The sequence below is a fragment of the Chrysochloris asiatica genome, unplaced genomic scaffold (genome assembly GCF_000296735.1).
Source record: "Chrysochloris asiatica unplaced genomic scaffold, ChrAsi1.0 scaffold00364, whole genome shotgun sequence".
NCBI classification, from domain to species: Eukaryota; Metazoa; Chordata; class Mammalia; order Afrosoricida; family Chrysochloridae; genus Chrysochloris; species Chrysochloris asiatica.
Window position 1 is genome coordinate 2,174,637 of NW_006408882.1, and position 12,795 is coordinate 2,187,431.

At 42.3% G+C, this 12,795-nt stretch overlaps 1 protein-coding gene across 4 annotated transcripts in view; it reads left to right on the forward strand.

Annotated features, from left to right (window-relative positions):
• Nucleotides 1-12,795, forward strand: part of TBC1D1 (TBC1 (tre-2/USP6, BUB2, cdc16) domain family, member 1) — a 385,492-nt gene that overhangs the window by 299,068 nt on the left and 73,629 nt on the right. For all 4 annotated transcript variants that reach the window (XM_006876212.1, XM_006876209.1, XM_006876211.1 and 1 more), the window contains one exon: nt 8,727-8,912. In XM_006876212.1, coding sequence (XP_006876274.1) covers nt 8,727-8,912 — 186 coding nt within the window. The remainder of the gene's footprint in view (nt 1-8,726; nt 8,913-12,795) is intronic.

Here is a 12,795-nt window from a genome sequence, read left to right on the forward strand (position 1 = left end):
TAAGATCACTGTAGAATGAGATTTCCTTCCTTTTGAATTGTCTTCCTATGTCTAGACTGCCACATAAGATCACTGTAGAATGAGATTTCCTTTTGATTGATTTCCATAGAACCTTCAAAGAAGTCTGGATCAAAGATTGAGATTTAAATTCAGATTTTAGGATTTAAATGAATTCATTTTTTTTGTGAATATTCATTGCATACCTGCGGTTTCTCAGGGAATGGCCTAGATCCTGGTTGTGTTGTTGTTGTTGTTAAGTTCTGACCCATTGCGACCCTTGATAGGGTTTTAGGGGAGCAGCTGATGGGTGTGAATCACCATCCTTAACCCTGGGCATAGGGCATAGAAATCCCTGCCCTCCTGGCATTTATATTGTGGTGTTGTTGCTGAGAACCATTGGATTGATTCCGGGTCACTGACACCATGTGACAGAGGAGAAGTGCTCCACAGGCCTTTCTCGCTAGCTGTTGTCCTCACAGAAACAGACTGCCAGACCCTTCCTTCATGACACCCTGCGTAGGTTTGAACCACTAACCTTCTGGTGAGTAGCCATATTACTCATAACTCCAGTGAGCAATATAAGCTTCGTTCCCCCATGTTTGTCAACATCTGTCAACGACACTTACTCTCCTAGCACAGGCTTCAGGAGAACTGGACCGAGGAAGTCATATGACGAGGAAAACGATTTGAGAGCCGAAGAAACATGCTAAGCAACTAGCTGCCCTCGAGTAGATTCCAAGTCACAAAACCCCATGTGTATCCGAGTAGAACCCTGCTCCTTAGGAAACTCAATGGCTGATTTATTTTATTTTTTGTGTGTGGGGTGGGGGTGGGGTGGGGGGGCTAGATCGCCAGGCTTCTGTTCTGAGGCAGACCAAGTCGATTGTTCAACTCATAACAACCTTGTGTGACAGAGTAGAGCTGCCTCTGTAACTTTTCTTAACTGTACTGTTTGCAGAACCAGGCGGCCAGATTTCCCTCCCATGGAGTTGCCTGTTGGGGTCACACTGCTAGCCTTCTGCGTCCCTGGGGCTCCTTACATTCTCTTAGAGTCAAGGGACAGTTGGTCACACTGGTTAAAACATTGACAACAAATGAACAGGACTCTCTCTCTTACACCTCTCATAGTCATTTGACTAATGTATTTTAAGAACCCTTCTTCAGCTACTGGTAACAACAGATGCTGCAGATGTTCATCCCTATTAACTTTTCTCCAGAGAATTTGTCTTCAGCTTCAGTTCTCTCTTTCAACATCTTCACATTGTTAAGAAGAACTTGAATGTTAAACAATGTGCTTTGGGCCAGAGAGTTGGGGATTTTTATTTTTAAGAGGGCTGTAGAGAATGATAGTATGCTCGATTGTGGGATAATAGAGAAAGGCAGACTGTTTGAGAAGACGAGTCTGTCATTTTCCTCTTAGTGCTCCTCCTCCTTACAGGGCAGGCACTGAACTCGTGATTTAATGGCACACCTATACAAGGAAGAGAAAGGCACTTGACGCTTTAACACTGAAAATGCAGAAAGGAGTCCTGTGTGGAGCACTTTATGGAGACACACAGGGAACAGATAGGCGGCTGGGTTCAGGGTACTTTTTCTGGATTTCATCGCAGCATTGATCTTTTCAGAAGCGATGCAAACCCAGGCCCTTCCTCGCGTGTAAATGTGTGGGTGAAAGGAGAGTGCCACTGCCGAGTTGATGGAAAATCATTTAGCATCTGAAATACCGACTCTACTGGGAACATCACTGTGATGATTCACCTAGAGCATTGTCTCCTAGACCCCTGAAAGATGGCTACTTAAAAAACCCATCTGGCTTATTGCAGCTTGTTGTTTCTGAAGGTCTCCCTAATTTAATTGAAGCTCTCTGGAGCTGTCAGAATAGTCAAATCTAACTCTGGATGACATGCCATTGCACCCTTCTGGTCGGCTGGGTTTGCGGCCTTTGTAAATATCTGGCAGTGTCTGGGGTCTCATGTTTGGTGCAGTTGGAGGTGAATATCGTTGCTCTAGTTTGCACTGAGGGGCTGGAACCCCCAAAGGCACAAGTGCTTACAGAGAGGCATGTCAATCCTGGCCTGAGGGTGCAGCGGCCCACAACTCTAGCCGAGTCTCAGCTGTCCAGAGTCTCTCGGCAGGAATCCAAGGTCAAGCTAGAAGGCAGAGCCTGGAATTGTTCTGCTCAGTGAGTAGCCCTTCCTAGAGTACCTAGCACATTGCTGCGTATATTTAAGAGTCTCAATAAAGCTTCGTGTGATTGGCTTAGGTAAGACCCAAGTTAAAATAATGTGCGTGTATTGTTACAGGAAGGCCCTCAAGTAGCAGTTGACTGACATCATCTTCTCATTCTCACCCAACCTGCTGAGTATGTCAGTATCCATCACAAAGCACTGCCCCCAGCCCCTTCAACATGTGTGCGTACACACACATGGCACATACAACACACACATACCCTACCTGCAAAAGAGAAGTGACTGCAAAGTTCTAGGCTTGTACCAATTCTGGATCTTTTTGTATTGATTAGAAAATAATCCATTTAACAGATCCAGTCAGACAAAATACAGAACAAGCAAATATTTTAACCAGCCACTGTCTTTGAATGACTGAACTTCTATGTAACTGTGTCGTTGTTTAGTACCATAAAGCCAGTTCCAACTCATTTTTTGTTAATGTTGTTAGGTGCCATCGAGTCAGCACCAACTCATAGCGACCCTGTGTACAACAGAATGAAATACTGGGCCAACCTCACAATTGTTGCGCTATGCCTGAGTCCTTAAATGCCGCGACTGTGCAAATCCATCTCTTTGGGCGGGGAGAGGTCCTTCCTTTTCTTTTTCCTGACCCTTCACTTTACCAAACATGATATCCCTTTCCAGGGACTGGTCAGTCTTGATAGTATGTCCGAAGTATGAGAGACAAAGTCTGGCTGTCCTAGTTTGCAAAGAGCATGCTGGTTGTACTTCTAACAACACAGATCTGTTTGCTCTTTTGGCAGCCCGTGGTACTTTCATTATTCTTCTCCAACACCATAAGTCAAATGCATCAACTCTTCTACAGTCTTCCTTATTCACTGTCCAGCTTTTGCATGCATATGAGGTTATTGAAAATACCATGGCTTGGGTCAGGTACACCTTAGTCCTCAAGCTGACATCTTTGCTCTTCAACACTTTAAAAAGGTCTTGTGCAGCAGATTTGCCTAATGCAATACATCGTTGGATTTCCTGACTGCTGCCTCCATGAGTGTTGATGGTTGATCAGGACAAAATGAAATCTTTGACAACTTCAATCTTCTCTCCACTGATACTGGATGTTTTTTATTGGTCCAGTGGTGAGGATTTTTGTTTTCTTTACAATGAAATGCAGCGCATACTGAAGGCTATGGTTTTTGATGTTCATTAGTAAGTATTTTAAGCCCTCTTCACTTTCAGTAAGCAAGGTTGCGTCATCTGCATATTGCAGGTTGATAATAAGTCTTCCTCCAATTCTGATGCCACATTTTCTTTTCACATAATCCACCTTCTCAGATTATTTGCTCAGCATACAGGTTGAATAAGTGTAGTGAAAGAATACAATCATGGCACACTACCTCTCCTAATTTTAAACCATTCGGTGTACCAATTGCTTCTTGGTCTATTATGTACAGATTCCTCATGAGCACAATTAAGTGTTCCGGAATACTCATACTTTGCAATGTTGTCCGTAGCTTGTCATGATCCAAATAATTGAAAGCTTTTGCATAGTCAATAAACATCTTTCTGGTATTCTCTGGTTTCTACCAACATCCATCGGACATCAGCAGTGATACCCTTCGTTTCACAAACTCCTCTGCATCTGGCTTGAACCTCTGAAAGTTCTCTATGAATGTATGATTGCAGCAATTTTTGTGTTACTTATAGTAAAACACTATTCGCATGAGTTACCAGTGATATTTTCCGATCTTTTCTGCATTCCGTTTGGTCACCTCTTTTTGTGGAATGGGCACAAATATGGATCTCTTCCAATCAGTTTGCAGGTAGTTGTCTTCCACGTTTCTTGGCAGAGATGAGGAGTGCCTTCATCAGTTTGTTGAAATACTTCAATTTGTATTCCATCTATTCCTGGTAACCTTGTTGTTTGACAGTGCCTTCAGTGCACCTTGGACTTCCTCCTTCAGTATCATTGGCTCTTGATCATATGCTGTCTATTGAAATGGTTGAGTATTGACCATTTCCTTTTGGTACAGTGACTCTGTGTCTTCCTTCCACCTTCTTTTAATGCTTTCTGTATCATTCAATAATCTGCCTGTGTCTTGTTGTTAAGTGCCGTCGAGTCGACTCTGACTCATAGCGACCCAGTATAGTTTTCCCTAGGTGCAGCTGGTGAACATGTACCACCGACCTTGAAGTTCAAATGACTTTGCAGTCTGACGCATTAGCCCACAGTGCCACATTAGGACTACCATAGAATCCTTTAATACCACAAGTCAAGTTTTGAATTTTTTCTTCAGTTCCCTCAGCTTGAGAAATGCAAAGCGTGTTTTTCCCTTTTGGTTTTCTAACTCCAGTTATATAATGTGCAAAGACCTGGAGTTAATCCGACTCATAGCAACCCTACGTAGGGTTTCCAGAGTAGCTAGTGGATTTGAACTGCTGACTTTGTGGTTAGTAATCCAGTACCTATCCTAAGCACCACATCATGACTCCAGTAACTAGGCTGCTCTTAATATGGACAAAAGATAATCATTTTTATAATTTGTTGTGCCTTGTCACCTAGAAAATCAGCAATTGTTACCACATGAAGTCAATTTGAGTCAAGTAGTTTTAGTTTTCACTCCTTTCCATGGTTTAGGGAAGGTCCCTGTTTGTACTTGACTACTGGCCTAAAAGTTGGCAGTTTGAGTCGTTCCCCCCGCCCCCAAATAAGAAAGGCCTGCCATCTTCAGTAAAGACTACAGCCTGAAGAGCAGTTCTCCCCTATAACCCATAAGCTCACCATGAGTGAGAGGCAATTCAATACCCACACGTGTGAGGGTTTCTAATAGAAGTCAGTGATGAAATTTTTACTATGAATCATGAATTTGTGAGTGGAGGTGATTCCCCCACCATGAGACGTGCAAGCAGTGGAGGCATTTTTGATCATTGTGACAAGGTCGGCCAGATGTGAGGTAGAGGTGAGAGATGTTGCTGAGCACCCCTCAGTACACAGGGAAGTCCCTCACCAAGAGGAGCCATCCTGCCAAAGGGTAAACATAGTGTGCTGAGGTTGAGAAAACCCCACTGTCAACTACGGTGTTGATTGGCTGACTTAGTAGAGAATATTTTTCAATAATAGTTTAAAATCAGAATAGTTGTTGTTAAGTGCCATGGAGTTGACTCATAGAGACCCTGTACAGGGTTTCCAAGGCTGTAAATCTTTATGGGAGCAGAAAGCCTCATCTTTCTCCCGCGGAACAGCTGGTAGTTTTGAACTGCTGACCTTGTGGTTCGCAGCCCAATTCGTAACCACTACACTGCCAGAGCTATCAGAGTAGATTTGCATTATTTTTCTTGAATACTTTTTTAATTTGATAGAAAATTTTTTTCACAGTCTAGAAATTAGAAAATACAGGATATATTAAAAAAAAAATAGCATCTCCAGCACCTGCTTTGTTATTTATTCCATATTTATCCTCACATACCTTCTGGGTGCCAGGAAGCGTGCTCAGTGCTGGGCACACCCTCGCTGACACGGCGGCAGGCTCTTGCCATGTTACAGCTTACAGTTGAGTGGCTAAAATGCGTTTCCTTCCAAGGGTTTTTTTCTCTGCCCCTTTGTGAACATATAATAACAAACACTCAGAGCTAAAATTTATTGTGTTCTTGTGTGAAAGGCCCTGTCTCAGTGGTAGCGTTTTTTTTTTTTTTTAAAGATATATATTAACTCAGTTGTTTTAATACCACTATGAAGAAGGTGCTGTTATCTTACTTGACAGATTGGGACTGAGGCTGGGAGACATTAAGCAACATGCTGATGACCACAAAATCCATAGATTGTGGAGTCCTGATTATAGTCCAGGCACCGTGTCTCCAGTGAGCTTCTATTACTCATTAAACAATGTGGTCTCTTATTATTTATAAAACCGAGATATTACTGAGACCACTTTGATTCATTATTTCTGTTTAATAATACGTGTAAACATGGTCCTAAAATATGCATAAACTGTCATTGTTTCTTACTTACCTCCCCCCAAGAAGTGCAATTGTAATGTATTCCTGTGTTTAATAGGCTCATCATGAAATAAGTATGCATAAGAGATGGTGATGAGCATTTAAATTCTCACCAAGATCTTGAAACATTCATGTAGATTTGCTTATAAAAGTTGTTAATTCCCTATATTCTTTGGCATCAATAAGTGCAAGTTACTTTAGGAAGTTGAGCATTTTGTAGGCCGCATCTGATTTCATGGCAGGAAATCAAATCCAGCTCTAAGTTACGAACAATCAACACTGACGAGTGTGATGCAGATGAAGTGTAACACGGGACTGAATTGGAGCTATGAACTGAGGAGATTGTTGGGCATAGTTAGAAAACGTTCTTCATGAAAACGTCACCGAATTATGGGTGGCTCTGAGCCTCAAACTGCCCAGGCGGGGTGTTCCCAGCATATGTGAAAATAAGGATTTTATTTACACAGGTTCCCTGTAGCCATATTTTCTCAAGGATGCACTGTGTCATCTGGGGTGGATTTATTCAGGGCCCTCTGCTGCTCCTCAGAGCTAGTTTTATGGTGAGCAATGGGATGTACTCTCTGGACACGTCTGAAAAACACTTGTTGGTTACAACAGTGTTGCACAGCATCAACATACTCCATGCACTGGAAACAGGTGCATGTACATGTAACGTAAAGAGATTTAAACTAATAAATAGAATTGTAAACGTCTATGTAATAGGAGCTCTGGTAGCATCGTGGTTACGAATCGGGCTGCAAACCTCAAGGTCAGCAGTTTGAAACTACCAGCTGTTCTGCAGGAGAAAGATGAGACTTTTCTGCTCCCGTAAAGATTTACAGCCTCAGAAACCCTGTACAGGGTCGAGATGAGTTGGAACCGACTTCACGACATGTAACAACAACAACAACATGTAATAGGAAGCATTTGGATTGTGGTGGTATCCAGAAAGTGAATGAGCTTCCAAGGCAGGCAGACACAGGCTGGAATCCCAACTCACCTACTTCCTCACTCTGCAACCTGGGCAAGTGACCTGGCCTCTCTGGACCTCGGTTTCCTTATAACACAGCTAATTCCTGACTTTTGCCATTGTCAGGATTCATTGAATCTGTCTAGATAAAATGCCTGGCTCAGTGCCCAGCCACTTGATAGAGAGTCCTTTAATGACCACTGTTAGCACTGACTACCCAAGACATTTTGTCATCTTTCAGGACACCTAGCCACACACAGCTCAGGGCTAGCATTCTCATCTTCCTTGTAGGAGCCCTGGATTGACTCATGGCCAGTACGCCTCACGCACACCCCCCATTTGTCTATCAGTGCAAGTTGGCATGTTGCTGTGATACCAACAGGTATGAGCGAGCTTCCAGACTAAGACAGACTGGCAAGAAAGACCTAGTGCTCAACTTAATTTTTTTTCTTTCAACTTTTTATTGTGAATTGAGTGAAGGTTTACAGAACAGATCATCAGTTTTGCATTCAGCAAATCATATACTTGGCTTCATTACACTGACTGCAATCCCTTCCATTACCAACAGCTAACAGCATTTACCTCTGTTCACCTTAAAACTAATACATTGCTTCCCATCTCTCCCGTGACCTTCATCTTTCCTCTGCCAACCAACCTCTTGTTGTATATTACCTGCCTTGTCACCTATGTTAACATGTATCTGCCCTCTAGCCTGTGAATAATTCTCCCTCCCTCTCCCTGTAACCTTCATAGATTGTTTCTTTTACTATGAAAGCCCTATGGATCACAGGGATCCAGTCCATAACCAATCACGGGGATGGCATAGGACCGGGCAGCATTTAGTTTCATTATGCATGGAGCTGGAGTCTTGGTGTGGTGCTGGTGCTGTAGGATAAACATGGTTCAGATCTACCAAGCACTCTCCAGAACCCCCTATACAAAGTCACTGTGAGTCAGAAATGACTGGATTTCTGTAGAGCCCCCAATGAGGCTCTACTCCTTTCCAGCTGTGTGGCATTGTGTAAGTTACTTAAGATCCCTTTGCCTCCATTTGAAATGTGAATAGTTACAGTACCAATAACAGTAGTTACTGTTGTGCCAAAGAAATTGACTAAACACAAAGCCCTTAGAACTGTCTAGCACATAGTGAACATAATATGAATGCTTGATGCTACTATCAACAACGTGGTTTTAAGTTCAAATATAAAAACATTATACCTTAAAAGGTGGTGGTGGTGGTTGTTAAGTGCCTTTGAGTCAGTTCCGACCCATAGCAACCCTGTATAGAGTTGCAAGGAGCGGCTGGTGAGCTTGAACTGCCGACCTTGTAGTCCAGTGCATTAACACCACACCAGTACTCCACCTTAAAAGGTAGGTATCTTGTTACTATTTTCTCATATCCAATATATTGTGTGTATGTAAGTTTTGTCTTTGTGACTCACACATAATTTATTCCTGTCTAATAAAGCACGATTTTTAAGTTTGGTAGTATCGGTCTATTGAAATGAGTAGTCTGCTGATTTGGCACCATGTTTGAATATCAATTAATGAAAAATGTCTTCTTCCCTCTCCAGATTATTCAGAACTGGGAGAACTTCCCCCACGGTCTCCTTTAGAAACAGTTTGTGAAGATGGGCCCTTTGGCCCTGCTCCAGAGGAAAAGAAAAGGACCTCTCGCGAGCTCCGAGATCTGTGGAAGAAAGCTATTCTGCAGCAGATACTGCTCCTGAGAATGGAGAAGGAAAACCAGAAGCTAAAAGGTTGGTTTGTCATTTTCAATCCTGAACAAGCCTCATGATCAGATGTAGAACATGATACCAAACATAAGCATGCTGTCTTACAAAGGGGCAGCATAGTCTAACACACACATGTGCATATGTACACATATGTCTTGCTTTCTGTGTGTATCTGTTTACTTTTCAGCAGCAAATGAACTGTTTTATGGAGATTTAATGATAATCTCACAACTATACTGATTATTCCTGTATGGTCTTTATTAGCATAGTATCTGGAAGTTATAAGATGCAACTTTCAAATTTAAACTCTACCCGAGTGTAAAGCTGACAACTGAGTCGTGCCCTGCACTGCCCAGACTCCAAACAATAGAGTCAGGATGGATAAAGGTAACCCCAAGTGCGGGCCTGCAGAGAGGAACATAAAAAAAAAACGCAGAGATCCCTGTCAATTTTGCTGACTTTTCCAAGAAGTGCTCTGAGAGGTGGAAGACTTTGTCTGGGAAAGAGAAATCTAAATTTGATGAGATGGCAAAAGCGGACAAAGTACGTTATGATCAGGAAATAAAGGATTATGGGCCAGCTAAGGGAGGCAAGAAGAAGGGTCCCAGTGCCCCCAAGTGACCACTGTCTGGATTCTTCCTGTTCTGTTCCGAATTTTACCCCAAGATCAAGTCCACGGACCCTGGCATCTCGATTGGTGATGTGGCCAGAAAGCTGGGTGAGATGTGGGATAACTTGAGTGACTGAGAAGCCGTCTCACATCAACAAGGCGACAACACCAAAGGAAAAGTACGAGAAGGATGTGGCCGACTCTTAAGTCTAAAGGGAAGTTGGATGGTACAAAGGGTCCCCCTAAAGTTGCCCAGAAAATGTGGAGGAGGATGATGAATAAAGCTGTCTCCTTGTGAATCCCTTAGAGTGGGGAGCGCCATGATTGACGTGTCTACTTAAGGCATGTCCGGTGCCCTCATTAGGTTTCATTACAAAATTGGGTCATGAACATACTTGGACCTTCAACAAATCACACACTTTGTTTCATATCAATAATTGCAATCCCCTCCTTGCAGCACAGTGATCCCACTTCCTCTCTGAGATTCCTACTTCCATTCCACCCACCTCTATCCCTTCTGAACTCTGTCCTTAGGTTACATGTTACCCTTGTGATTTTGAGTAATTGACCTTCTCATGGTAATACCGTGCAAGGGTTGTTGTCACCTTCATTAAGCCTTTTTACTACTTGGCTGAAAATTGGGCTGAGTTCCTTTCCAGACCTGAAAGGTAGTCAAGGGTCATAGTCTCGGGTTCCTCCAGACTCTTTCTGATCGGGAAGACTGATTTTATTATTTGTTTTTTTAGTTCCACATTTTATATCACTCAATTTGGAACCCTCTAATATGATCCTTTTCAGAGCAATTGGTAGTGGTCGCCAGGCACCATCTGGTTCTTCTGGTCTCAGAGTCATGGAAACTGGTGTTCACATGTTCTATTAGTCTGTTAGACTAATTGGTTCCAAGTGTCTTCAGTTCTCATCACTTTTCTGTCTTCCACACATGGAGAGACCCATAGCTGTACCTTAAATGATTGCTTATGAGCTGTTAAGACCCCAGATACTCCTCACCCAAGCAGAATGTAGAGCATTGTCTTTATAGACTGTGTGATGCCAATTGTCCATGACCATGGTGTGCTCTGAGACTATGGTCCTAAGCCCCAATCCATCATCTCATTGCCTTCAGCTGTTCGGTAACATCTAAGAAGTCTTCATCATTTTGCCCCCTGTGTGCTCTATCCACCACATTCATAGGTGTGTTTGCAGCAAAGGTAAATACCCATGTGCAAATACCCTCTTGGCCTTCCTCGCTCCTTATCCATAGTCTACACCTGAGTGTTAGGTATCGCTTGGTCCTAAGTCATTAGCATTTATGCACCTTGTTATGGGTGCATTTTTAGCTAACCTGGAAAAAGGGGACTGAACTTCACTATTAGCGGAGCTCTACCTGTACTGATACCAAAACGAGACATGAATTTTGAAAGTTTAGACTTTGTTTGCTTCCTGTTTCCATATTGTCACTTGAACTAATAAGGAAATACTGAAGCTGAGCGAGACTAGTCATCCACTCCACGGGGTGCTCCACAAGGTGTGATGTGACAGTGAGGGGTGTTTGGAACAGGTGGTGCTAAGTTTCTTTCTTGCTCTATTTACCTACTTTCACTTGGTGTATCCCCAAAGAAAATCTCAAATCAGAAGTTTGCAAGATGTTTGGTAATAATGACATTAGTAAACATGTCCACAGCTAAGAGACAATTTAGGGACATACCACTTATATTCATGTGTATGTTGGCATTTTCCACCACTCTTCTGTCAATTTGTCGTACTGTGGTGGCTTGTGAGTTGCTATGATTCTGGAAGCTATGCCATGGGTATTTTAAATACCAGCAGGGTCACTCAAGTTTCAGATGTGGACAGGTTTCAGATGAGCATCCAGATGAACACAGACGAGGAAGAAGGAGAGACAAACTACTCCCGAATATTTAGTCACTGAAAATCTTATGAATATCAGAGAAACACTGTCGGATATAGTGCCAGAAAATGAACCCCTCAGATTGGAAGGCACTCAAAATGTGACTGGGGAAGAGCTGCCTCCTCAAAGTAGAGTTGACCGTGATGACATGAATGGAGTAAAGCCCATGAGAATAAATCCCATGAGATCTTCATTTGCTGATGGGGCACAACTCAAAATGAAGAGAAACAGCTGTGAACATCTATTAATAATTGGAACATGGAATGTAAGAAGTGTGAATCTAGAATATTGGAAATTGTCAAAAATGAAATGGAACGCATAAACATCGATATCTTAGGCATTAGTGAGCTTTTTGTATCTGGTATTGGCCATTTTGAATCAGGTTTACTATGCTGGGAATGACAAAATGAAGAGCAGTGGTGTTTAATTCATCGTCAAAAAGAACGTATCAAGATCTGTCATGAGATACAATGCTGTCTGTGATAGGATAATATCCATGTACCTACAGGGAAGCCCAGTTACTACCACTATTCAAATTTACGCACCAACCACTAAAGCCAGTGAGAATGAAACAGAAGAATTCTACCAACTTCTTCAATCTGAACTTGATCAAACATGCTTAAGCCTCTCTCCTGGCTTCTGACTATTTGGAACACCTATTTATTATTATTCTGGAAGCATTGAATCCTGGAAAGAATCAGACCACATTACCTAACTCAATCCCACCCCACTGTAGACAGTTGGAAACAGACGTGATTTCCCCATAGTTAAATAACTAATTTTCCATGTTAGGGACTGAAATGTACAACCTTTCTCCCAAGCCTGCGGTCCTTTCATTATCCTCTCCTGCAGGGCCATTCCCCCATAATATTAAATGAAGTCATGAGCAGCTTAGTGTAGAATAGGCGCTGTGGGTTAATGCGTTAGATTGCAGTGTTGGTTTGACCACAAGGTCGGTAGTTCATCCTCACCAGCTGCTCCTTGGAAGCCCCATACAGTGTTGCTAGGGGTCAGAACCGACTGAGCGGCACTTAACAGCAAGTATAACCATAGTTATTACAGCTTCTTGAGTAACTCAGCATTTCATGCACGCTTAATTCAGTTGAAAGGTTACAAATACTACATCTGCCCAGTGATGGGATAGCACAATACATTTTGAATTGTAATTGCAGGCATTATAATTTCAAAGCCTTTTTTTTTTTGTAATTACGCATTATATTTAGTTGTGTAAACAAATACTAAGTGCACTTTTTGTAAAGCCTCTGCAAATTTGGGATCATTACTTGTTGAGTTTCTTCCTTTAGTAAGTACCTTTTGTTCTTAATCGTAGGCTTCCTCTTGAAATGGTTGAACATTAACCATTTCATTTTGGTACAGTGACTCTGTGT